The 27816-nt window shown below is 42.9% G+C and overlaps 1 protein-coding gene across 1 annotated transcript in view; it reads left to right on the forward strand.

Moving 5' to 3' along the window:
- The window catches only part of LOC134634773 (partitioning defective 3 homolog), a 351935-nt gene that overhangs the window by 250869 nt on the left and 73250 nt on the right, over nt 1-27816 (forward strand). Inside the window, exon 20 of the mRNA XM_063484142.1 lies at nt 19655-19783. Coding sequence (XP_063340212.1) covers nt 19655-19783 — 129 coding nt within the window. The remainder of the gene's footprint in view (nt 1-19654; nt 19784-27816) is intronic.

Genomic DNA, 27816 nt, shown 5'->3' on the forward strand with positions numbered 1-27816 from the left:
TTAGGTTTAGAATGATCATGCAGTGCTGCAAGATAGACCTTGACGAATGGGGAGTAGTGGTGAGGCTACTCTGTGTGTGTGTCTGTGTGTGTGTGTGTGGGAGGTGGTGTTGCATGATGGAGTTAATTGAATCTGAAATCTTGTCGGCCTGAAATGAGATCCACCGATGTCTCTCACACTGTGTCTCCTGCAGAGGGCTGCAAACATGACTGAATTCATAAAGTGTGTTATTAAAGAGCTCAAATTAAGTGTAGCAGCGCACCCCTCCATATTCTACCAGGCCTATGACTACTAATGATCCAACCCCAGCGGAATCTCAACCAGATGCACCAATGGACATGCGAGACTCTTCTTCTCTTCTCTTCTCTTCTCTTCTCTTCTCTTCTCTTCTCTTCTCTTCTCTTCTCTTCTCTTCTCTCCCCTCCTCTCCTCCCTACCGCTCAGCTCTCTGATGTTCTCAAAGAACCCGCTTCATGTTTCTTAACTTCCTCCCTCTCTCTCTCTCTGCCTCTCACTCTCGATTTGTTTTTCACACTTTGAGACACTTTGATGTTATTTTTTTCTCTCCTTTGATCAATCAGAGAAAGGCTGTTCAATGCAACTGGAATCTCAGAGGACAGGCAGATTTAAAAATAATGAGAAAGCGTTAAGAACATGAATGTGGATCTGAGAAAGGCACAATACCATTTTGTGTTTTTCTAAATAGTACAAATGAATCGCTAATGTCTCCTTTAATAAACCATATTAATATAGGTCTCTGGTCTATAGGAGAAGGGAAAAAGATAAAGCATACGTTGAATTAGAAATGCACGGCATGCTTGATATTATGGAGACAGAGGTCTCCCCCCCGTGTCCTATGCAAATTAAGTGGGCTGCCTGCTACAGTTGCAGTCATTACTAGTCTCCTCACCCATCCACCAGGCTTAGCATGTAATGAAACTGAGGCCTTTGGCTGAAATGACCTTTCCCATTCACTGAGTTTCCACCTGCTGATTTGCGCACACACCTTAACATGTGAGTGAGAAGATGGGTAGTGGGGACAGGACGATCACAGTGAAGACAACGGAGAAAAAAAGAGAAGAGCTGGGAAAATAGCTTTTGAATTACAAAGGTAAAATCAATCGATGCTGGATTACACTTCTGATTTCCATCAAAGGCAGCCAGTTAAAGCCAGGAACCATATTCCTCTTGTTCTGGCAGCGTCTCTACGTGCGTTCAGCATGTAGAGTGAAATTGTCTGTTATTTTTTTCTCTTTTTCTCTGATCATTTTTTAAAAAAGTCTTCAGTAAGCGTGTCAGGGAGATGCAGATTCCTTTCATAGCTGGATTAATGGATTTCATTCCTCCCTGTGTTTTTCATGAAGGAATCTTAATTGGACTCTCACTGCCATACAAACATATGTGAGCGCCCCATCAACCCGCCCCACACGCCAACCATTGCTTTGTGAGTGGGGGAGGTGGAGAGTGCAAAGCTATGTATGTGAGTTGGAGAGAGAGAGAGAGAGAGGAGGAGGAGAGTATGTGATGATGGATGAAACGATCCACAGCAGCAGATAAAGGCCAGGTAATATTTCCACCTGCAGATCCACATCGTGTCAGGTTCAAGGCCCTTCAGAGCTAATTGAGTACAAGCAACGTTATATCTGCGGCTGAATAAGACGTTTTTCCACAGTCTAAAGTTCGGCTACATCTACATTTTCCCAGGCAAGCGTGAGCGAGAGTCTACAGCTTTCTACTCCCCAAGGACCCATGGTCTCATGCCTGTTCCTGCTCAAACACAGTGGTGTTTCTGAGTAGCTTTTCTGCTTAGCAATTTAATTGAAATCTTTTGATACATCCCTTTTTCATAGTATAATCTTAACGTGCTTCATCTGAATCACCCTTTCTGTGTGCTCACTACCTAATTTATAGCCAAAGTATTCACTCACTGTCTCTTTACTGTTTCGCTAGCTTAGCTTAGCTCGTAGCTGACTCGTTAGCACCATGGCTACTTCACCTGTCCCTGTTGCACTTTCCTGCTCATTGTGTCAGATGTTTAGTTACTCCTCGGCCTCCTTTAGCAGTAATGATACCTGTAACAAATGTAGCATATTTGCAGCTCTGGAGGCCAGGATTACTGAATTGGAGACTCGGCTTCGCACCCTTCATTCACCCGTAGCTAGTCAGGCCCCTGTAGCTGGTGCAGCCGAAGATAGCGTAGGCCCCGCTAGCTGTTCCCCGGCAGACCCCAAGCAGCTGGGGAACGAGGGCGGTTGGGTGACGGTGAGGAGGAAGCATAGTCTTAAACTGAAGCCCCAGGTACACCACCAACCTGTTCATGTGTCTAACCGTTTTTCCCCACTCGGCGACACACCCGCCGGGGGTCAAACTCTGGTAATTGGTGATTCTGTTCTCAGACATGTGAAGCTAGAGACACCGGCAACCATAGTCAATTGCCTTCCAGGGGCCAGAGCAGGCGACATTGAAGGAAATTTAAAACTGCTGGCTAAGGGTAAACGTAAATACAGTAAGATCATAATTCACGTCGGCAGTAATGACACCCGGTTACGCCAATCGGAGGTCACTAAAATCAATATTGAATCGGTGTGTAACTTTGCCAAAACAATGTCGGACTCTGTAGTTTTCTCTGGTCCCCTCCCCAATCAGACCAGGAGTGACATGTTTAGCCGCATGTTCTCCTTAAATTGCTGGCTGTCTGAGTGGTGTCCCAGAAACGATGTGGGCTTCATAGATAATTGGCAAACCTTCTGGAGGAAACCTGGTCTTGTTAGGAGAGACGGCATCCATCCCACTTTGGATGGAGCAGCTCTCATTTCTAGAAATATGGACAAATTTATTAAACCCCCCAAAATCTGACTATCCAGAGTTGGGACCAGGAAGCAGAGTTGCAGTCTTACACGCCTCTCTGCAGCTTCTCTCCTCCCGCTACCCCCCCAAAAAACCATCTCCATTGAGACTGTGTCAGCTCCCAAACAGACAAAAAACAAACCAAAAACCAGCAATAAAAAACTTAAACATAAAAAATCAAAAAGAAAGAACAATACAGAATCCACATCTGAACCAAAGAGTAAAACAGTGAAATGTGGATTATTAAATATTAGGTCTCTCTCCTCCAAGTCTCTGTTAGTACATGACTTAATAATTGACCAACAAATCGATTTACTCTGCCTTACAGAAACCTGGTTGCAGCAGGATGATTATGTTAGTTTAAATGAATCAACACCCCCGAATCATTCTAACTACCAGAAACCTCGAAGCACAGGCCGAGGGGGCGGTGTGGCAGCAATTTTTCACACCAGTCTATTAATTAACGAAAGACCAAGACAGACTTTTAATTCATTTGAAAGCCTGATGCTTAGCCTTGTCCACCCCAGCTGTAAAACTCAGAAACCAGTCTTACTTGTTATCATCTATCGTCCACCTGGGCCTTACACAGAGTTTCTCTCTGATTTCTCAGACTTTTTATCTGATTTAGTGCTCAACTCAGATAAAATAATTATTGTGGGTGATTTTAACATCCATGTAGATGCTAAAAATGACAGCCTCAAAATTGCATTTAATCTGTTATTAGACTCAATTGGCTTCTCTCAAAATGTAAAAGAACCCACCCACCACTTTAATCACACTCTAGATCTTGTTTTAACATATGGCATAGAAACTGAACATTTAACAGTGTTTCCTGAAAACCCTCTGCTGTCTGATCATTTCCTGATAACATTTACATTTACAATAATTGATTACACAGCAGTGGAGAGTAGACTTTATCAAACTAGATGTCTTTCTGATAGTGCTGTAACTAAGTTTAAGAATATAATCCACCCACTGTTATCATCTTCAATGCCCTGTACCAACATAGAGCAGAGCAGCTATCTGAACGCTACTCCAACAGAGGTCGATTATCTTGTTAATAATTTTACCTCCTCACTACGTACGACTCTGGATACTGTAGCTCCAGTGAAAACTAAGGTCTCAAATCAGAAGTACCTGACTCCGTGGTATAATTCTCAAACACGTAGCCTAAAGCAGATAACTCGTAAGCTGGAGAGGAAATGGCGTGTCACAAATTTAGAGGATCATCATTTAGCCTGGAGAAATAGTTTGCTGCTTTATAAGAAAGCCCTCCGCAAAGCCAGAACATCTTACTATTCGTCACTGATTGAAGAAAATAAGAACAACCCCAGGTTTCTCTTCAGCAGTGTAGCCAGGCTGACAAAAAGTCAGAGCTCTACTGAGCCAACAATCCCTTTAACGTTAACTAGTAATGACTTCATGAACTTCTTCAGAAATAAAATTTTTATCATTAGAGAAAAAATTACCAATAATCATCCCACAGATGTAATATCGTCTACAGCTACTTTTAGTACCATTAATGTTAAGTTAGACTCTTTTTCTCCAATCGATCTTTCTGAGTTAACTTCAATAATTACTTCCTCCAAACCATCAACGTGTCTTTTAGACCCCATTCCTACAAAACTGCTCAAAGAAGTCCTGCCATTAATTAATTCTTCAATCTTAAATATGATCAATCTATCTCTAATAATTGGCTATGTACCACAGGCCTTCAAGGTGGCTGTAGTTAAACCCTTACTTAAAAAGCAATCTCTAGACCCAGCTGTCTTAGCTAATTATAGGCCAATCTCCAACCTTCCTTTCATATCAAAAATCCTTGAAAGAGTAGTTGTCAAACAGCTAACAGATCATCTGCAGAGGAATGGCTTATTTGAAGAGTTTCAGTCAGGTTTCAGAGCTCATCACAGCACAGAAACAGCTTTAGTGAAGGTTACAAATGATCTTCTTATGGCCTCTGACAGTGGACTCATCTCTGTGCTTGTCCTGCTAGACCTCAGTGCAGCGTTTGATACTGTCGACCATAATATCCTATTAGAGCGATTAGAACATGCTGTAGGTATTACAGGTACTGCACTGCAGTGGTTTGTATCATATCTATCTAATAGACTCCAATTTGTTCAAGTAAATGGAGAGTCTTCTTCACATGCTGAGGTTAATTATGGAGTTCCACAGGGTTCAGTGCTAGGACCAATTCTATTTACATTATACATGCTTCCCCTAGGTAGCATCATTAGAAGACATAGCATAAATTTTCACTGCTATGCAGATGATACGCAGCTCTATCTATCCATGAAGCCAGGTAACACACACCAATTAGTTAAACTGCAGGAATGTCTTAAAGACATAAAGACCTGGATGGCCGCTAACTTCCTGCTTCTTAATTCAGATAAAACTGAGGTTATTGTACTCGGCCCTGAAAATCTTAGAAATATGGTATCTAAGCAGATCCTTACTCTGGATGGCATTACCTTGGCCTCCAGTAATGCTGTGAGGAACCTTGGAGTCATTTTTGACCAGGACATGTCCTTCAAGGCACATATTAAACAAATATGTAAGACTGCTTTCTTCCATTTGCGCAACATCTCTAAAATTAGAAATATCCTGTCTCAGAGTGATGCTGAAAAACTAGTTCATGCCTTCATTACTTCCAGGCTGGACTACTGTAACTCATTATTATCAGGATGTCCTAAAAACTCCCTGAAAAGTCTTCAGTTAATCCAAAATGCTGCAGCAAGAGTACTGACAGGGACTAGAAAGAGAGAGCATATTTCTCCTGTTTTGGCTTCCCTTCATTGGCTTCCTGTTAAATCCAGAATTGAATTCAAAATCCTGCTCCTCACATACAAGGTCTTAAATAATCAGGCCCCATCTTATCTTAATGACCTTGTAGTACCATATCACCCTATTAGAGCACTTCGCTCTCGCTCTGCAGGCTTACTTGTTGTTCCTAGAGTATTTAAAAGTAGAATGGGAGGGAGAGCCTTCAGTTTTCAGGCCCCTCTTCTGTGGAACCAGCTTCCAGTTTGGATTCAGGAGACAGACACTATCTCTACTTTCAAGGTTAGGCTTAAAACTTTCCTTTTTGCTAAAGCATATAGTTAGGGCTGGACCAGGTGACCCTGAATCCTCCCTTAGTTATGCTGCAATAGACGTAGGCTGCCGGGGATTCCCATGATGCATTGAGTTTTTCCTTTCCAGTCACCTTCTCACTCACTATGTGTTAATAGACCTCTCTGCATCGAATCATATCTGTTATTAATCTCTGTCTCTCTTCCACAGCATGTCTTTCATCCTGTTTTCCTTCTTTCACCCCAACCGGTCGCAGCAGATGGCCGCCCCTCCCTGAGCCTGGTTCTGCCGGAGGTTTCTTCCTGTTAAAAGGGAGTTTTTCCTTCCCACTGTCGCCAAAGTGCTTGCTCATAGGGGGTCATATGATATGATTGTTGGGTTTTTCTCTGTATTTATTATTGTGCTATCTACTGTACAATATAAAGCGCCTTGAGGCGACTTTTGTTGTGATTTGGCGCTATATAAATAAAATTGAATTGAATTGAATTGAATTTATTTTTCAGGGCTGTGTCCACTCAATACTACACTATATAACTTAATAACACTTATTATTAATAAAAAGCATAGCATTATTGAGGCACTGCAAATTATTTAATCCCAACAATGTCATTTCTAAAGCTTTTAATTGGTCGTACTTGTTGCCAGTGATGTAATTAACCATTATAAGTCCAGAGTGCACAGCCAGTCAGGAATGGGGCAGCAATAAACAGATGTAATGTGAGAGGCAGCGGAGGAGACCTGCATAGAGTCCTGTGTAATTCCATGTAACCGCAGACCATATGAAAAGTAGAAAAAACAAAGAGTCTGAGAGTGCATTTGTCAAACTGTTTACTCATGAAAGCTACATGTTCTGAACAATGTGATCTGGCCTTTTCTTGATGTACTGTGTAATGAATGTTCAGTAGCATTTTATAAACGTTGTGTGGTTGTGAGCACAGGTAAAACGTCTGGTTTTGCCCGACTACACTGAAGTTTTGTGAATGTAGTTTGAAAACTGGATTAGAGTTTTGGCAAAATTTGACAACTTAAAACACATACAGTACGTGGGCAGTAGAGGCATATCTGATCCTAGTACGCATGTCTAATTTGTTTGTTTTCATAATGATTTCTCACTTCAAAAATGCTACATGCAGCTTTTTTGTAAGGGTCACGGTTCTGTCCTTCACAGTGTTTTTACCATCAGCCTCATTCAGCTGTAGAAGAGGAGTGTCCAGGGTTATTTATCTAACCTTGCTCGTGATGTGCCGTCACTATCCCTGAGATTCCTCAGGATTCCTTGCTTGCTTATCCTCACTTTATTTACCATTACTGTCACTCCCTCACTCTTTTTAAAAAAAAAAATTCTGTGTATCCTCACACATCCCTCCCTTCTTCCCTCCTCCTTCAACCTGCCCTGGAGATTCATTGTGGCATTGACAGAAAGACCTCTCCCGTCTCCCTCTGAATGCTGGGAGCGATGTATATCACGGATCAGCGGTTTTTGCTGTCTCCTTCCCCCAACTGGCTGAAAATGCAGCGCTTGAGCCGCCGTGCATCCATGCATGCATTTCAAAGTCTAACGTTTACAAGGCAGACAACCTGTCTCGCTTCTCTCCTTTGCCCGTCCTTCAGGCGAGGGTCTCGCAAATCAGGCATTTGAGCGTCACCGAATACATCTGTCTGCAGACTCATCGGCATGTAAATGAGTTGGCAAACAATTGCGAGAAGCGGGGATAACCAAAGCAGGGAAGACAAAAGGCCTGATGAATAAAATTAATTTGAGATAATCTTCTATCATGACAATAATCATAAGCTGTTTTTCCCCCGTCACCTACACGTTCTAATCGGTGTAAGTCATAGGAGGTGAAAGCAGCTGTAACTCCAGTCGCCAAACCAACAATCAGCAGAAATCTCCAGTTCTCATTAGTTTGTGCACATCTGCGGTAGTTTCCGGCGCTATTCCAAAAAATTCAGTCTTGACATCTGCGGTTGAAGTTTCCGCCATTAAAAGAGCTGAGCAGACTTTGGGTGTTGTGTTTGCCTAATGTCGAGGGTTTGTGTTGGAGGCATGCAGCAGAAGCCTGGCTGAGGACGCAGACAGTGGCAGTGATCAAAATGGCCCATTAGGAATGCAGCAGGCTGTACTGTATCTAGGTCACAGCCTGAGCCACCTACTGTAGCTCCTTTGCTGATAAAACCCTCTCCTCCTCCATCACTGGGTGAGGGTGTGTGGACAGCATACTGCGGTCAGGCACAGCATTATGAGCACTGTGAGGGGAAGCAAATAACACAGATTATCTGTTCATCAGGGCACCTGTTAGTGGGTGGGATATTTTAGGGAGCAAGTGAACATTTTTTTCCTCAAAGTTCATGTGTTAGAAGCCACCTGAGCTACAGGGGTGGCTGTAGCTACAGGTGGTAGAGCACGTCAGCTACTAACCGGAAGGTTGGTGGTTCGATCCCAGGCTCCTCCAGTCTGCATGCCAAATATCCTTGGGCAAGATACTAACCCCATTGGAGTGTGAATGTGTATGAATGTTAGTTAGTAAGCACTTAACAACTTAGAAAAAAACGTGCTTGTGTGAATGGGTGTGATTGGGTGAATGAATTAGTTGTATAAAGTGCTTTGAGTGCTCAGAGTAGAAAAGTGCTATATAAGAACCATTTGCCATTTACACTGTGATGGCTAGAGGTTTGGGTCAGGGTGCATGTGTGTCGCTTACCTGGGGAGCACCTGGCATCAGGATGCACTACGGGAAGAAAGCAAGCCGATGGAGGCAGTGTGATGTTTTGGTTAAGGTCCTGCTGGGAAAACCTGGGTCCTACCATCCATGTAGATGTTACTTTGCCACATACCAACCTGCTTCAAAGCAAAAATGGTTCAGGAATGGTTTGAGGAGCACAACAAAGAGTTTGAGGTGTTGGCTCTGCCTCCAAATTCCCCAGATATCAATCTAATCACGCATCTGTCCGACATGCTGGACAAACAAGTCTGATCAAAGGAGGCCCCACCTCACAGCTCACAGAACCACTTACAGGTCCTTCTCAAAAAATTAGCATATAGTGATAAAGTTCATTATTTCCTGTAATGTACTGATAAACATTAGACTTTCATATATTTTAGATTCATTACACACAACTGAAGTAGTTCAAGCCTTTCATTGTTTTAATATTGATGATTTTGGCATACATAACTCATGAAAACCCAAAATTCCTATCTCAAAAAATTAGCATATTTCATCCGACCAATAAAAGAAAAGTGTTTTTAATACAAAAAAAGTCAACCTTCAAATAATTATGTTCAGTTATGCACTCAATACTTGGTCGGGAATCCTTTTGCAGAAATGACTGCTTCAATGCGGCGTGGCATGGAGGCAATCAGCCTGTGGCACTGCTGAGGTGTTATGGAGGCCCAGGATGCTTTGATAGCGGCCTTAAGCTCATCCAGAGTGTTGGGTCTTGCGTCTCTCCACTTTCTCTTCACAATATCCCACAGATTCTCTATGGGGTTCAGGTCAGGAGAGTTGGCAGGCCAACTGAGCACAGTAATACCATGGTCAGTAAACCATTTACCAGTGGTTTTGGCACTGTGAGCAGGTGCCAGGTCGTGCTGAAAAATGAAATCTTCATCTCCATAAAGCTTTTCAGGAGATGGAAGCATGAAGTGCTCCAGAATCTCCTGATAGCTAGCTGCATTGACCCTGCCCTTGATAAAACACAGTGGACCAACACCGGCAGCTGACATGGCACCCCAGACCATCACTGACTGTGGGTACTTGACACTGGACTTCAGGCATTTTGGCATTTCCCTCTCCCCAGTCTTCCTCCAGACTCTGGCACCTTGATATCCGAATGACATGCAAAAGTTGCTTTCATCCGAAAAAGTACTTTGGACCACTGAGCAACAGTCCAGTGCTGCTTCTCTGTAGCCCAGGTCAGGCGCTTCTGCCGCTGTTTCTGGTTCAAAAGTGGCTTGACCTGGGGAATGCGGCACCTGTAGGCCATTTCCTGCACACGCCTGTACACGGTGGCTCTGGATGTTTCTACTCCAGACTCAGTCCACTTCTTCCGCAGGTCCCCCAAGGTCTGGAATCGGTTCTTCTCCACAATCTTCCTCAGGGTCCGGTCACCTCTTCTCGTTGTGCAGCGTTTTCTGCCACACTTTTTCCTTCCCACAGACTTCCCACTGAGGTGCCTTGATACAGCACTCTGGGAACAGCCTATTCGTTCAGAAATTTCTTTCTGTGTCTTACCCTCTTGCTTGAGGGTGTCAATGATGGCCTTCTGGACAGCAGTCAGGTCGGCAGTCTTACCCATGATTGCGGTTTTGAGTAATGAACCAGGCTGGGAGTTTTTAAAAGCCTCAGGAATCTTTTGCAGGTGTTTAGAGTTAATTCGTTGATTCAGATGGTTAGGTTAATAGCTCGTTTAGAGAACCTTTTCATGATATGCTAATTTTTTGAGATAGGAATTTTGGGTTTTCATGAGTTATGTATGCCAAAATCATCAATATTAAAACAATGAAAGGCTTGAACTACTTCAGTTGTGTGTAATGAATCTAAAATATATGAAAGTCTAATGTTTATCAGTACATTACAGGAAATAATGAACTTTATCACAATATGCTAATTTTTTGAGAAGGACCTGTACATACCACAGCACACCCTCAGGGATCAGGTGGGCTATACATTGAAAATCAAATGCGATTTTATGTGAACTTTTTGTCTCTCATCTACAAATTATGGCTCTTAGTAATTATATGTTTCTTTTTTTGTGCACCACAAGAGAAAGAAACTCTGCAAGATGAGCAGTGAAAATAATAAATCAAACAGAACATCATCACAGGGAAATATAATCAGAAGCTACACGCAACTACATGCATTCAAAGCCTCAATTCAATACCTGAACTTCCCTCCAAGCTGCTCAAGTGCCTCTGTGTAAATTGTCCTTCAGAAACTCCCTCCTCGCTGCGCTCATACACTTTAACAAATGGATGTATGAATGTGTTTAGACTGTTTATTTGTGTTGTAATGAGAGGCTTTAATCAGGGGTGTCATGGGTTTGAATTGTTCCTCTGAGTGTGCACGGAAACTCCCCTCCCCTCCGAACATACACGCACGCACAACTCAGTGATTTATGCGAAACATTAAAGGCAATCATGTTGGGCTGGGCCTTGTCCTTTGTATTGCGCAGGCTGCTTGAAATATGGAAAAGCCAAGCTGTTCCCTGATATATAGGCACACGCATAAACATAAAGACCATAAACACACACATGCACGGGTGTTTGTGTGTATCCTGTTCTTCTTAAATATGAATAATTAGTGCAGAATAAATGAATGGATTGTGGGTTTTGTTTTCTTTTTTTCTTTCTTGTAAATATACAACCCACACATGGAAACTTTTTGATTGTAAATAGATATGCAGACTCTCCCACACAGACATGCGCGTGTGTTTAGTTCAACAGTTGCTTTAAATCTCATAGTTGGTAGTTTGGAGGCAGAGAAACAAGCCTCAGCCATTCACTGAGATGTACAGCCTCAATAAAAACATGTATAAAAAATGTGTAAATAAAAACCGAACGCAACGATCCCAAAACATCTCATAAACCCAGATGTTATTCACAATAAAACACAAAAAACATCAAGTGTTGTAAACAGAGACATTTTACTGTTCCGTGAAGAATATTAGCTCATTTAGGATTTGATGATGGCAACATTGGGTCAATAAGAGGCTAAAAAAAGTAAGTGCTGCTAAAAGGGAACAGCTGGAGGAACATTTTACGACTAATTAGGTTCATTGGCAGCACATCGCTAACATGACTGGGTATACAAAGAGCATCTTAGAGAGGCAGAGGTTCACCAATCTGCAAAAGAACTGCATCTACAAATTATGGAGAAGTTTCAGAATGATAATATTCCATGCAAGACTTTTAATGTGTAATCTACAACATAGAATATCATAGATCATAATATCAAAAGGGTCAGAGAATGGTCTTTGGACAGTCAATCTTTTGGCTTCAATGTATTAAAAACAATTCTGTGATGGAAATCGCTGCATGGGATTCAGATCACTGTACCATCCACAAATGCAGATCCAAGCTCTTTCATTTAAAATGGGCCGAGGCAAGTGGAAACGGCTCTGCGATCAGATGGATTTAAATTTTAAATTCTTATTGGGAAACATGAACGCCTCATCTCCCAGACTAAATAGACGAGGGAGCATCGTATCTGTGTGTTTTCTATGGTCTCTGCGACCAAAAAGAACGTTTCTCAGTTAAAATCAGATTCTCACATGCTGGAATTTGAAAATCTAAAAGAAAAACTGAGTTAAGGATGTTGGATAAAGTCTGTAAAAGAATAGTGAAGAGAGGGGGGAAAAAACGGGAAGCTTGACTGACAGAGAACAGGAAATACTGTCTGAGATGGCAGGAAAAGGGGTGCATTTTAAGGCCAAAACCAATTTTCTACAGGGTGGTATGGCACCAATTTCAATGCACCTGTCAGGGAATTCATTTCCATTCAATAACCTCTTTATGGTAAATGTGTCGAGACAGTGATATTGGTTGAGAAATAGAACGTTTAAGCAAAATGATCCTAGATTGCGTATGGTTCATATACTTGTAAAATATTTTTCTTTGTCATTATTTTAGTGTGGGGAGAAAAAAAACAGCTAAAAACACACAAAGCATTACTGAAACTGATCGATCCCCGACGTGACAGCTGTCTTTGCTGTTCAGCTGACAGACCTAAGAGGTGTAAAACTTTCCGGAGAAAATATTTTTTTTCCTGTGGCATTGTCCCCCTACTGGGGTGTGGTGAACTGATGTCATGAATAAATGCATGTCATGCCTCCACGGTGCAGAACCCATCACTGTCTCGCCTGGGATGAACCATTCTGACTCCCATCCTCCCTCCTCCTACGCCCCCGCTCCTGCTTTTTTCACACCATCACTGGAAGAAAAAGGCCCGACTTCCCTCCAGAGCTGCAGCCAATCAACAACAGCTGTCCACAGCTTCTCTGAAGGAAATTGATTGGTTTAGTGTACACATGGGCTTATCCAATGAGGCGAAAGCTGTGACCTGTGGGAAGCAGTCTCTATAAAAGGCAAGGGGATGTGCAGAAGTATTAAAGGCTGTGTTATTCTGAAGGTGCATGCTATACCACCACCAACCCCAAGACACTATGAACTCAAAGATCTGACACACAGAGGGTTGCAGTCTTGCTCCTTAAGATATTAAGGAAAATGCTTTCCTGAGGAATTCCACATTCTACACATTCTAGTTCAAGAGGTCTGTTTGAGCAGGGAAGGAACTGACTGACATTACAGGTTGCAGATAATGAGTTCCGCGGGGAGGGAGATAATCAGCCAGCGGCTGTTGGAGGCATCATCCCATACCTCTGTGGGGTTGGTGTCCCAGGAAACCAGTGGTGGCAGCGTTACTCTGAGGCCACTCTACGATAACGAATGCGCCTTTAATGCCCGTTAACGATCGCTGGGTCACAGTGTGATTCCCAGGGAAGAGAAAAAAAAAGTTCCTACTTTGTTTTTTCTATCTTAGTGTTTTTATGAGACAGCTATGTGTCTCACCTCAGGTGTAGAGTGTTTACTCACCAAAGCTGCAACAACACTTATCCAGCAAAGACAAATGTATAAATGTCTGGCCTTCCTAACAAGGCGCTATTAAAATTACATGCCACTGTCAGTATCTTGCCCCGGGTGCCGTGTTTAGAAATCGTGTACTGCTCCTTATTGCTTGCATTGGAGAGGAATAACTGAAGTTAGAGAGAGCATACTATATCTCTGCTTGTGTGTATATGTGTGTGTGTACTTGTCTTAGCTTTGTTCTCCTTACTCCCCCCCCCCCCCCCACACCCCGTCAATATGACGATAATCACAAGTCTTGATTTTTCTCTGAGAGAAAGGAGTATTTTTAATGGTGCCTTATAGATTATCACCATGAAATGCAGGGGTGGAGGCATAAAAATTTATTTTCTTCCTGACTGCCACAAATACAGTCGGAGGGGATGGGGGGGCTCAGACACCACATCAGATGTCTGCTGGGGACTTCGCCCTGGGAGATTTGGATTAACTTTCAGGTTGGCTGAGCAGAAACCATAATGATTCTCTCTGTCTGCCCTTGAAATTATCTTCTCATCACTTACTCAAATTGATAGATGCAGTCATTTTTATTTTTTCCCCCTCCTTTCTCGCTCACCTAGTTCCATTTGCAGGTTTGAATAATGCCAAAAGATGTAACACCTCATATGATGAGCGCATCGTCTCCGGGGTAAGCCGTGTGGTCCATCATACCCTCGGGTTCACTTTTAAAAATCCCACAAATTTTCAAAGGAGGAATAGACAGACATTTTTTTCCCCGTCTTTTCTTCATAAGTCAGCAACAAACTGCGAAATTCCCCACAGAAGATGTCAAAACAGATTAGCTCCCTTCTAATCCACTCCCCAGATTAAATGATTGTAACAATCAAACTGGCTTCAAGGCTTTGCATAATTTACTCTTTCCCCCTCATATCTTTTGAAATTCTGTCTTTGACTTTTTACTCCTCTGTTGCATCGCAGCCTTGAAGAATTATCACCCTGTAAATCGATGAAGATGATGTATGAGGCATCCACAGCCAGTGGTATAAACCCTTCTGCTTTCTGTGATGTATGATGATGTATCACGCTGAATGGAGTACCTATTTACTGACTCTTTTTCTAATGGAAGCAGACAAATCCAGGGAAGGCTGCTACTCAGTAATACGCCTAATGTGTGACAGCATTTTGAAAACATTTTATTTGATCAGTTGCTGTCCGCAGATGTCAAAGTCAGGACACTTGGATTGAATGCTTCAGTTTTGCTTTCTACGTTTGATCAAATCTGTGGCCATTATAACATTAATAAAGCATATTTTACTGATGCATGTTAGATTACGCATCATCCAAATGAGCTTTGATAGCCAATCAGTCATTATCAGGACTAAAAAGTGATAAATTGCCCAGAGTAGCTCAGGCTTTGAATGAATGTGTCCCATGAGTCGTAAATATTTTCTGAATTTGTCTAGATTCTGTTTGCATGCGACTACAGTGCTGATCGCATCTGCTACGGAACGTCTCTGCACACATGATAGTTGTGCAATCTGCGTCTCATCTCGCCGTCTTCCTCTGTGTGTATTTGTGTATTCATCACTCTTACCTGCTGCTCGCCACAGTGAGGTAGGTGGCTGACAGTGGATCATTAAACACTGCTTCGGTCTGGTGGACTGATACTGGGTAGAAAAAAAACACATCAGCGCTTTATGATGATGTAAGTTGCAACATTTCCTTTTTAGAATCATAGTTTTTAAGTTCTAGGCCTTTTTGTCAATTTTCGACCAATAAATCATTAAGTTGACCTTGAAGGTCTTGGTGTATGTGAGAAAAATTTTAATGGATTGTTAACATGACCCCACTCTACACCCCTACAAGGTTCTATCAGAATACATGTGCCAGTGCTGCCAAAAACATAACCTCCTCGGCAGAGGTAATAAAATGAAGGTTGGAGTTGATGTTGAAGGATACGCTGGCATCATACCCCTACAAATATTACAGTTCTCTTTGATCAATAGTTGTTCTCTTCAGTGCACTGCAGCATAGTGATGTTAGGCTCATGACAGCATAGCCTTTTCCTAATCTGCACTGTTCAGGCAACACAGAGAACTGATCCAGAATCTGTAAAGGAATCAGAAGTTGGATCTGTAAGCATCAAGTATCAAGTTGTTCCGAAGGTCAAGAATTCCTATCCTCCAGTTCAAAAGTTTCTGCTCTTAAAATCTTATGGCAATTTCCAGATTCCGAATACACCGTAGTGCAGTCCAGTCATTAGGAAGCTGGCCAGACCTTTAGGGTAAAATCAGTTCTATGTATGCTACAGTTACACTATCGTCATTCTACTCCTGACTTGCAACTGCCAGTCAATATCTTATTATCAAGCCTCATCGGCCTCGCTGTCAATATGACTGCTCTGCTGCCTGTGCCGATTAATGCCAAGGTGCCAATACTAGCTTGAGAGTTTTATGGAGAAATTCTCGAGTTTCCCCGTGCCAGCTGATGCTGATTAACTCCAAATCGTTACTGTTTTTTGTTAGATTCCTTTCAGGTCTCAAATGTGACACTTATCTTTCAGAGACAGGTATGAAAGTCAATATGTTTTGCCATTATACAGTACACACAACTGCTGATGCCAAGGAGCTTCATATTTCCCTTTGGGGAAAATAGATAGTGTTAAATATAATACTGGCATTAGTGTAGTCCTCTGCTCTCCTGTGGTTCCCACTGGAGGAACCCAGACTGTTCATATAAAGGACAGAGCCACGCTGTAAGCCAGCGAGTGTCCCAGTAGCCTTCTAATAGCTCAGGCAGTGCAGAACCTTTACTTCACCTGTGCTTCACCTCTGCATCCTTCCTCCTCTGGCCACCAGCGATGGGAGAATAGTTTCTCATGTGGGAGTTGCTGCGTGTCCAGAGTCCTGCTCGGCTTAATCTGCAGTATGTTATACTGTAAGACTGCTCACTGTACAGATGTCGATCCAGATGAGGGGAAAAAAAGTTGAGCCAAGGTTTATCTCCGTTAAGGTTACTTTATGTTTTTAGTGGATGAGTGGAAGAGATTGAGCAAAAACAAAAGGAGAGAGAGATAAACAGTTCACTCTTCATAAACGCTACAAGTTGACTTAAACTAGTTCACTTTCATAGGTCACATTTTAGAATTAAAAGAGGTATTTTTTATATACACTATGGGGCAATAGTATTTTACTACAGCCTAAGTAGTGCACAGGTATATTTGTCAATGTTCATACTGGGAATAACAACGTAACAATTGCACATGAGTTACTGAGACCTTTCTGAACAGATCCAACTACAAAGATAAAATGGAGAAAAAAGGATTCAGTCAGTAGCTCTCTTGTGAATAATTTTGGATATTTCACTGCTGTTGTCTGAGTTATTGATGGCAGCATTCAGCATTTTAAAACTACAGCTCATGTGACCGTAGTGTGAGCACAGTCTATTACTGGATTCTGAAAAGTAGCTAAAAAGTGAAGCATGCTCTTATTTACCAGAAGTGAGCAAACAAATCATTGAAGACGACTAAGCTGCTTCTTACTCCCCAGGAAAGCTAAGTCAGAGTCAGCAGAGCACAGTTTTCCACACAAGTATCACCTTACTGTGCCACTTTAAATTATACGTGAGCAACAGGAAAAAAAAATCAACAGCATATTACTGACGCAAATGTCTACATGACTCTTAACTTAGCTTAGCCAAGTCAGAATGGAGTGTAGTAAGCATCCCAGTTACCTGGTGCATAGGCTGAAGCTCAGGAAAAGTTTGAGCTCTGGGCGTCCAACCAACCAATCAACCAGCTTGACGAGACACGAGGTTAACTTTGGTTGGCACACAGCTCCACCACAGTGTTGAGAAGCCCACTAATCATGCAAATAACTTTGCACTTTACTGATGCTGCAGAAAATTTGTCGATGTGATCTCAAACAGATGTGGACACACCTGCAGCGTGACTTGTTCTCTCCAGCTGCGCACCCCGTTATCCACTTATAAACTAATAAAGATTGATGGTGCGCTCCCACTGGATCAGGGATCGACCTCTAAAACTTTGTAGCCCCAATGGAAAGTTTGGGCACTCCTGCACACAAATCACCTTCTTTTAGTTGTAGACAAATACATTTGGGTCACTGTTCACAGACAACACAAGCTTTTTTCCAGTGACCGTGCTTTTTAGCATATTTATGTGTTGAAAACAGAAAGGTCAACTTCTTTCAGGAAGTTAATGAAAGTCCTTGAAGGGAAGCCAGGGAAGCTGTCACCTGCCCTGATGATAGATAGCAGGTTCATTATTATTATCATTCCCAGCTCTAGCACAGAGTTTTATGCCTTCACCAGAGCCATTTGTTGATTAATTAATCAGGTAATGTATGCTATCTGTGCTACAAAAGAGCCCACATATCACTCCCTTTGCCTCTGGGCTCTTTACGAAGCCACAAACTCGGGTCTCCTGTAGCACATTCGAAAGATTACAATTCCAAAACAGGTGCTACCAAAAGAGAAGCCATTTGCACAAAGGTCCAGGCTGCTTTTAATGTAAAGTAGAATAATAAACATCCTTGAGGGAACCAGTCTCCCATTTCATGAATATATTTCCTTTCACTGGCCCTAAGTGAACCACGTCTGATGTAATCTTTTTTCAGCTTTTAGAGAAAGTTCTCAAACTGTCAAATAAAGAACAGCTATGGAAAAAAAAAAGTATAATAAACTTGGCACCATAGCATCCCCAGCATCATGGGGCTTGGAGCCCACAGAGCTTGATGTCTTCTCTGTCTGAAGTTAGAGGGAAGTGGTCAAAAAAACAAAAGCCCAGAGGGGACATCAGAAGCGATGTTGGTGTTTGTAATGCAAGAACGCAGAGTTTTGTTCCGATGGATCAATAAATTCCAGTCCTTTTTTTGTTAAATTTCTTCTCACGTCACACTTTTAAACTCCACTGAGCTTTGTGAAAGATGATTGACTGATGATTGGATTCATTTGTTTTATAGCTATTGAAAAAGTCTATACTGAGAAAACTATGACAAAAAAACTGGCCAAATCACCAGCACAGCAACATGATGTCATGCCAGAGCAGACAGTGTGCCATGCATAGAGCTGCTTTGTGGTGTACAGATGTGCACTTCCTTGGTACCTTTCATCCTTCCATTGTGTATATGTTTTTCACTTCCTCCACGGCTTGCTGCATCACGGAGCAGGATATGACATCGTGCTCCCATAAAAACTGCATTTGCTGTTCCAGTCTCATCGTGAAGTTGCTCTTTTATCTTGTAATCCTGCGCAGTGATGAAGTCAGACGATGGAATCAGATAGCAGAGCTGTTTGAGACTGTGTGGTCCTGTAGATGTCCCCGTACTCCCCCGTCAGCTGTAAGCCTGCGATCTGTATCCTCTCCTCATCATTTTCTCACGCTCTGTCTTCAGACGCTCTCCACTCATTTTACTTGCCAAGTGCATAGCATATCTGATGAGAATCATGCTCTCAGCTTGTCCCTCACCTTGCCTCATATATGTCCAGACCAGTGTCGCACTCCTGTCATTAAATTGTAAAAGTTTGCATTGGCCAGAGTGTTAGAGATATCAGCCAGCTTTCCAGTTGTCCTGGTTGCACAGCTTTCAAACATCTGAACCACAGGTGTCAAACAGAAGGCTCTAAATATGTAGTTGAAGTTCCTTACACTGAGTGAAAGGGGAGCTTTCACTGGTCTGGCACACTTTTGATCATAGTGGGCCATATGTGGTCCACAATGTGATCAACTACAGAGGAAAAAAGTGGAAGCAGAGTTACTTTTTATACCACAGCTGAATCTTTTCTGCTGTGTTGTGTGGACAGTTGGTAGGGTGGGAATTCACTGTGTCGTCTTATCATTTGATATGTCTTGATGCATTCTGATTACATTCATATTAAAGTTATTCTTCCAATAATGGATGGCTTCCCAAGGAGACTCCCTTTGAGCTGCTTCCCAAATATAAATCCAAACCTGACAATTTGACACTTTAATTTCCTACTGATTGTTTTACCTGAGCATCTTAGACAAAGGAAAACATGTACTGCTGTTTACATACACACACACATACTGTAAATATATTTCTATAAAAGCTCCGTTGAATAGTACTAAAGTCTGGTATCTTATTTAAATCTACACCACACTTTTCTCTTTTCCAGGTTTGGAAAGAACCGGAAGGACGAGCGGCTGGATGACAAGATGGAGAGGAGGAGCTCCACTAAATCCAAAGCAGAGGACATGCAGGCATCAGAAGAGGAGACCCAGCAGATGAGACTGGAACAAGAGAGGTGAGTACTCAAAGAGAGCTTCAGCACTGTAATGATTTCAGTCTAAACTGAACAAAGTGGGGAAGAAAACCCCCCCCACTGTGATTACTGGAAAATTAGCAAACTACCTAATTAACAAAATGGCAGAGGCACAGTTGGGAAATTCTGGGAAAGCACTCTGATGTCAATTTGTGAAATGCCCTCCTTTCTTTTATATCAGTACATTAAATAGATCATTTATAGATTGTTGTTGCCTGTGCCATTCGGAGGCGCTGACCTCCTAATGGTGCTCTTAGGCCCCTGTGGATTTAGCATGATTGAATAGTGCTCATTGTAATAGCGAAATCGATGTAGCGCACCATTTGTCTTCCCCTGCAGCACGCCCAGGTTGTTAATCGCTCAAGAATGCACTGTTCCTTTTCATCCTCCTCTTTTGGCCCTCTGTCCTCTTGTCCTCTGGCACCGTGGACGCCGGGACGTCCAAACGAACCGAGGTGAGGCGTCGGTTTTGCTTGCGTGCACCTCATCCCTCACAGACGAGCCCCGTTTCATTCTCTTCTGGGGCTAGACAGTATTGGTGAAGAAAAAGACAGCTTGCTGCCTCCATTGTTCCCCGCCAGCCAAATGAACTCAGTAATCAAACTGCCGTTGGTAATGGCAGCTAATTGAATAGAAACAATAGGACTTGATAGCGCTCGCTGTTGCAGCGAAGGAAGAGAAGGACGGATGGCTGTCGAAAACACAAACAACTGCAAACACACACACACACACACACACACACACACACACACACACACACACACACACATACATAATGTCACAAAGGGCCCTCTTCTCAGCTGAAAGGAACATCTGGAGGCCTTGCTCAAAAAGCTGTAATGCATTTCTTGCTGGTATTCAGCTATAAGTTGCAACGAAGGTCCTCTCTCCATTGAGGGTATGACCCCCCTCTGGCTGGTGGCCCAACACATTTCCATCAGCACGCCCTGGAGACTGGTGGCTCTGGTGGTCCATCCAGATCTTTCTTCTTTGAGCAGCTCCCAGAGAGCTGTCATGCTAAGCAGCAGAATCGACACAGACACAGTGGGCACGAGATATGTGGAGCACATGCCCTCCCGCACCTCCATCCAAACGTGTCCACGTTATTTAAATCTCGTCTTTCACAGCTGACGTTCTTTCTCTGCCGCTTTGTCTCGCCGTACATCCTCATTCCCCATCTTGTTTGTGTCCCTTCTGCATGTGTGCGCTCCCAGCCCTGCTTCCTCTGCAGGAGAGCAGCCTAATTCTTTCCTTTTGTACCTGTTCCCAAATCCCATCACTCAGCCAGACCAGGATTGTCCCTCAGTTAATGGAAAGGGGATCCTGAGGGAAATTGTGGTGGGCAATAATAAACCAACCTGCCACGGAGCCAAGTCGATATTCAAAGCACCGGGGTTCAGCAGGGTGACGGCTCAGAAATCCATTACTTCTTGTATTTTCTGGTAGCGCTACTGTATTACACTCCCGAGGTGCTACATTTGATTGTCGTAGCTCTAACGTGTACGGCTCGTGCTGTGATTGATTGCTCTGCTGACACCGAGACGCGGCGTTCCAGAGGGCTTTTATGAAATTATGGATCAGAACACATCGGGCTTCCCAAGCTGGCAATCGTCAACCGGCACAGCACGTCACCGCGACCCGGGATGGGCCGCGGCCAGACTCCCAGCTCAGCTGACATTCGCTGTCATTAATTGGAGCAGACAGTTGTGACAGGGGCTTTTAGTGATTCAAAATAGGAGTCATTGGAGAGGTGAAACAGATTAATTCATAAAGCCTGCCCCCTTTTTACCCTGCAATAAGGTAACCATGGTCATATATTTAAAACTCTGACCTTGATGTGATTCATGCAGTGTATTCTTGGCCCGTGCTTCCTCGCTGATACAATCCATTTATTTTGCATAAAGCCGTTCTCCTCCATTGATATCTTGTCAGCCACTTATAGACTGAAAATGATGGAGAAGAGAGTACATAAAATTTAGACTCCATTACTAGAGCACAGTGCCCCGGATCCACTTGATGAAGAGCAGGATTTGTTTTGCAAAAAAAAATCTGGCAGATTGGATACAGCTCGTGTGATTGGCTGCTTCATGTCCCATCATTATAACCTGTGGTCCGGCTGATTTAAATCCATGTTCAGCTCAGCAGAGGCGGCCATTATTCTGTTTTGCTTTGTTTTTTTGAGCCACTGGACAGCGCCTAAGACAGCTCTATCTGATTGGCTCCTATTGAGAGGACCGTGAAAATACCCAGCACTCTGATTGGACCCCGGGCGTCTGTGGTTCTCATTCATGGAGACAGCTGTGGGGGAGCGAGGCGTGACAGAGAAAGAAGCATGGTTGTGGTGGTGCTGATGGAGCTTCTATCAGTCTCTGTGTTATCGCTGCACATGTTCGCCCCGAAACTATGTTTCCTTGGCCAAAGTGTGGGAAGTGCACAAAGCCAACCTGACAATGGTCTTCCTTCATTTTTCTCTTGGACTCAACTCCATTGTCGTCTGTCTTTCTCTGCAGCTGCTGATTATGATGTCCATTCTCTCTTATCTGCTTGGCTCCGCTTGGCTTCTAATCAGCAGCCAGCACTCCAGCGCCACTCTCCTTGTTCCCGCTAACACAGCAGAGACTATCTCTCTTTTTTCTTTCCTCTTCTTTTTTTTCTTTCCTGGACAGTGACCTGCTTCCTGTTGTTTGTTGTTACACTTCCAAACAAAAACCTGACCCGCGCTTCTGAAGTAGTCAGCACAATTCACTTCTGACAGCAAACGGCAAATCCAAGTCTTTTATTTAACAAATGAAAAGTCTTTTTATAATTTTGCTCAGCTTAAAGATACTTTGTCCCACTGAATGAAGATCCTAGACTTTAAAGTTCTTCTTTTCCTTCCCGGTGATCACAGTACCAGTGATATTGTTCCATTTTGTCGAACCACCTAATTATTTCAGTATCCTATTCCAGTCTCATTTGCATAGCGAGTTCAAAGGAAGCTCCAACCGGGTTGATTGGGATGGGTGATTACTTTTGTAATTATATTGATACCTACAGCAAGTTAATGCGATTATTAGCGCTGCGAATCAGGACCGCGGAACTCGAACAATTATCTCTGTGATTGTGCTACTATGTCGCGGGCCAAGTGTCAACAGAAAAGCTGCGCTATCAGAGCTTTGCGCTTCTGCGCAGGCAGCTGCGAGCAGAGTCACTTACCGCGCTTTGATTAGATTCAGATGTATGCTGCCCTCCGTCTGCACTTCAGAATAATAGAACACATTTTTGATGAGGGAGTATTGAAAAAAAAATCTATTCAAGGCGGCTGGATGAGAAAGTAAGACAGCAAATACATTCTGTTTCATCCGCCGTGGTAACAATGCATATTGAAGAGGCATGGTTTCGAAACTTCCAAGCGTGCTGACTTCAAAATGAATGTAGGAGAGTAAAGACGCCCCCCCACCACCAGCACCACCGCCGCCGCCGCCTCTTCCCATCTCCTCCTTGTGTCCTTTGGGGTAGATTAAAGATTGACAAACATATGGAGAAGGAGTCTGCTCGCTTTGTTGGTCCAAACAACAGCAACTGCTGGATTAACAATGAGATTCACTCAGCTCGGGAGAGAAAGGACTCGAGCTGACATGTTGCCACCAGTTCACACCAGGACTCTCCTCCAGCGACACGAAGAGTTCAAGTAATTGCTTCATGCGGCCCTCTAATAGTAACGGCGTCATTACAAATCCAGCTTTAGTTGGCGTGAGCATGCGGTTTGACAAGGAGAATAACAGAGAGAAAGCTGAAATGTTAAAGGGAGAGCGGCGTCATCTGGCTGACACATAATTTTGCTGAAGACACGGTCAGTCAGTGGATTAGGGGCTGAACTTTAACTGCCCTGAAAGCCTCCCCGCATTAGACTGTCTAGACTGTCTGTTCACCAGCAGGAAATGCCTTTCCACTCCACCGTTATGAAGTAAGCAGGCATCGCATTTTATTTAAGAGGTACAAAAATACAGAGGCACTCCTGGGATGGGCAAATTGTCGCTTCTTCTTTAGTTTCAACAGTATGCTTGGAATAAAAATCCAGCCGGAGAAGTAGAGCTTGAATCGTGTCCTTGGCACGCCAACTATAAAAATGTAGTATGTGGAAAGAGGAGACGAGAGGAGAAGGCCTGGTAATTGGGTCTGTAATAATGTGATAGTAATAATGTGTTTAGTGTGGGCAGCACTTTCCTCAATGTTAACATGCCGGGCCATTAATTGGCTAATGGAGTATATACGGTGCAGTGCAGGGGTGGCCTCTGAGGAGAAGGCAGGGGGAATGAGAGGACCTGGAAGTGGAGCAGCAGTCACAGGTTGCCCACAAAGAATGCAGTTAGCAGGTGTGTGAGGTTTCGGGGCTAATGAGCATATTAGAGAGCAGAAAAACGGCTTCTAAATTCCAACAGTTTCCTGTGGTTGTGGTTATATCGAGACTTGTTCAGCTTTCGACTTGCACCACGATGGCTCCCTGACCTTTATGTGAACTCTGTTATTGCACTTATTTTTTGAATTGCTGAAGTACTACCACCTATACTCTGAGCAAATATTCTCTATGTCATGAGCCAGTTTATTGTTACAAAAAGCCAGTTTTTGTACTTCTGCAGTCGACAGAAGTTTAACGCAACTAAGCGTAGATTAGCGCAATTTCATGAACACAACAGCTCAGAGTTGTTCATACTTGTTCAGGTTTGATACCAACAATAGATGGAAGCAATCTGAGAAACACAGGAGGAAGATAGGGAAGAAAACAATCTAGAAGAGTATTTATAGATGACATTTGAGCAGCTGCAGTATTGTACACCACGTTCTTGTACATGGAATGATAATCCACGAGAAGAGTTTACAGATAACAACTACAGCACAGACGTTGTGTTCTTCGTTCTTGTTTCTACTCCATATTTCTGAGTTTTTGTAGAAATGAAACTTTTTCACGTACTGTGTGACGAATGCTTATTTTTGTACTAATGGGTCGAATTATTTGAGACTTGTTCGGTTTTGAGTACCAATGGAAGTGCTCTGATGCGTCTGTGATGGTTTTGCCTGGAAAGTTAAAGGTTTTTACAACTGTAGATTGAGAATTGTGTTTTCAGCCATTTTGCATGAAATATAAATAAACACAGGTGTTCCTCATTGCAGGAGGTTCTGTTTTGTTTAGCACAGAGCCTCAATTAGTGTGATTAGTAACAGCTGTGTATATCTAATATATCATGTCAAAATGGCTCCGCTGTAATAGCGGTGGGGGAAAATATTGTATTTTGCATGGTGATATTTTATCAATACAAGGATATCGATAAAATATCGCCATGCATCTATTGATACAGACGCCATATATGGATACTTTACTAAATACATTAAAATAATAATATCTGGGAATGTTACGAACAAAAGGGCTCATCTCATCCACCACCACCCCGAGAAAATGTTCGCTGACAAACATCCAAATCAGAAAATCCTAAAAGAGCACATGCTCTTCCACACATACACACATGCATACATACATCCCGACATATATACAAGCACTGGCTGTCAGCTGATTGTTTTTAGTGATATTCCTATAGAACTGGAAATGTGCTTGACAATCTCATTTTGTAGCAAAAAAATAAAACTGAAGTGAGATAATTTTCTTTTATTAGATCAAACACATACTGACAAAGTTTAATCTTGAGGACATAATTTGCTGTTGGAAAAAAAAGCTATAAATCACAATATATGTTACCACAATACTCAGCATATCACAAAATGTCCAAATAAAATGTCGCTGTAATGTCACATCGTAGGTGAAGTATTGTGATAATATTGTATTGTGGGATGTCTCTATGGTAAAAGAGGTTTATGTAAGACAGTTCACTCGAAGCTTCAAATTTCAAACACACACACACGCATGCACACACGCACGCACACACACACACACACACACACACACACACACACACACACACACACACACACGCCTGTCAGTGTCTCGTTCCGGTTCATTCTCCTGGTTTTGCAAATATTTTCCCAACATTTTTTGATGTTATTCCATCAAGTAGTTGTTGAAGTATTTGAGTGTTTTTGCAGTGCTGGATGACACTGCAGTAGCAGAAACTGGAGACACATCAGTGTGTTTAAAGTTCATAATGCAAAATGTATATTAACGCACATTTTACATCTGCTACATTTCCAGTAGTCGTGTTTCAAATCTCAGCTTGGCACAGAGAAAAGCCGCTGCCACCTGGCCAAAGATGAAAACTCAACACCGCGTCACAACCCAGCCTTTTTCTGTCTGACATCCAAAAGATTAGTCTTGCTTTGACAGCAGAGCAACAGGTTTGGATTGCTGATATGTTTTCTCCTAAAACACGCAGACAAATCTTTTCTACAACCAGACGAGCCGTGGCTTCGCCCATGAAAAATTAAGCATTAGATATGCTGAAATGAAAGCCTTTTTTGTTTTTTTACATAAAAGCAACAAAGTTACAACACAGAAGGGATGCAGATGTAATAAAGCCAGTGGCAGCAGCAGCATGACTCATAATTTTGCAGTTTTTTGCTTGTTAAGATCGTCTTATTGAAATGCACCTATTAGCCTTATCCATGCCGGACTCCTGAGGCCTGGAGAAGTCTTTCTCTTTTAGCTTGATGTCGCCAGTCTAGCCCCGGCCATTATCTCATCCCAAATGTCAATATTGCCGTTTTTATGAATCTGATTAGTCCATAAAATGCCAGAGGGTCTTGAGATCCCAGTGGACTTCCGTGAACCTGTGGTAACATCATTGTCTGGTCCTTCCTGGCAGAGATCTGACATCACTTTAGCCAGATGGCAGGTGAAAAGGCTTCTGGGATTTAGTGTCTTTTTTTCTTCCCCCCCTTGTTGGACTTTCTGACAACTACACACAGCTAAGCCGATCATTTCCATTGTTTACCTCGTACAGAGCCATGCAAAAATACACCAAACCAGCTTCGGGGCTTTATAGATGACTGCACATCATGCAACATTGCATCAGGACTCCATCAAAATCTCATTCTGCAGATAATGCTGAGAAAATGGGATTTTGGACAGCTAAAAATAAACAAGGCGGTCTACGGGTTGGAAGTGGGAATTGGGTTAATCCAGCACTGAAAAATGGTGATTGTTTGAAATGTGATTACTGTTATTAAAATACACACACATGAGACGGAGACTTCTGTGGGGGGTGTGGGGGTTCTAGTTCCTTTCAAAACCTGCCAATCATCTGCGAGAAGCCGCAGTTGGGGATCAGAGGTCGGTTATGACCTGAGGTAAGAGGGAGATGTAGCACGGGTGGGAGGTAGTGTGCTTGTGTCCGTGCGTGTGTGGATGAGCGAGTTACCCCGCAGCACATACAACATCTGGAACCAGTGAGCAGTGCAGTGGCTGCTGCCAGGGTCACCACAGTGGGAGGTGCCCTCCCTCCTTCCTCCTCCTCCTGCTGTCCTCACCCCTTTTCCTCTCTTCGCCTCACTGTACATCCCTCTTCTCCCACAAAGCAAGCTCTCCTCCCTCCCGTGCAGCACCCTGACCGAGCCTTGTTAGTTGCAGACAGACGGGCATTCACATGGAACCCCTCTCTGACACAGGAAAGCCCCGTGAAAGGGGCTGCTCTGTGGAAGTGATCCTGCGGAGAGCAGCCGCATGGAGGGGAAGGAAGGGGCAGGAAGGACATAGATGAGGCCTAACTGTTTCCCTCCTACGTTATTTTGTTAGAGGGCCGAGAGAAGAAAGCCACTTTAGAGGTTTACCTCTGAGAACCTCCTCCTTATATATGATCAATATGTGAAAGTTTGCTGTAAGCCGCGTTGCTTTATCTCATTACTTCCTTATTATATATGTATGATACATTTCAGCTTCAGAATCTAAGTGACCATCAAATATCTGCTTCCTCACCTACTGATATTCTTCATATGTAAACACATGCACATTTGCAAATTCAGTGAACATTTAAAAGACATTCAAATAAACAAACAGTGCCTGAAAAACAGTTAATATTGGACAATTTCTT

The sequence above is a fragment of the Pelmatolapia mariae genome, linkage group LG9 (assembly GCF_036321145.2).
Source record: "Pelmatolapia mariae isolate MD_Pm_ZW linkage group LG9, Pm_UMD_F_2, whole genome shotgun sequence".
Lineage (NCBI taxonomy): Eukaryota > Metazoa > Chordata > Actinopteri > Cichliformes > Cichlidae > Pelmatolapia > Pelmatolapia mariae.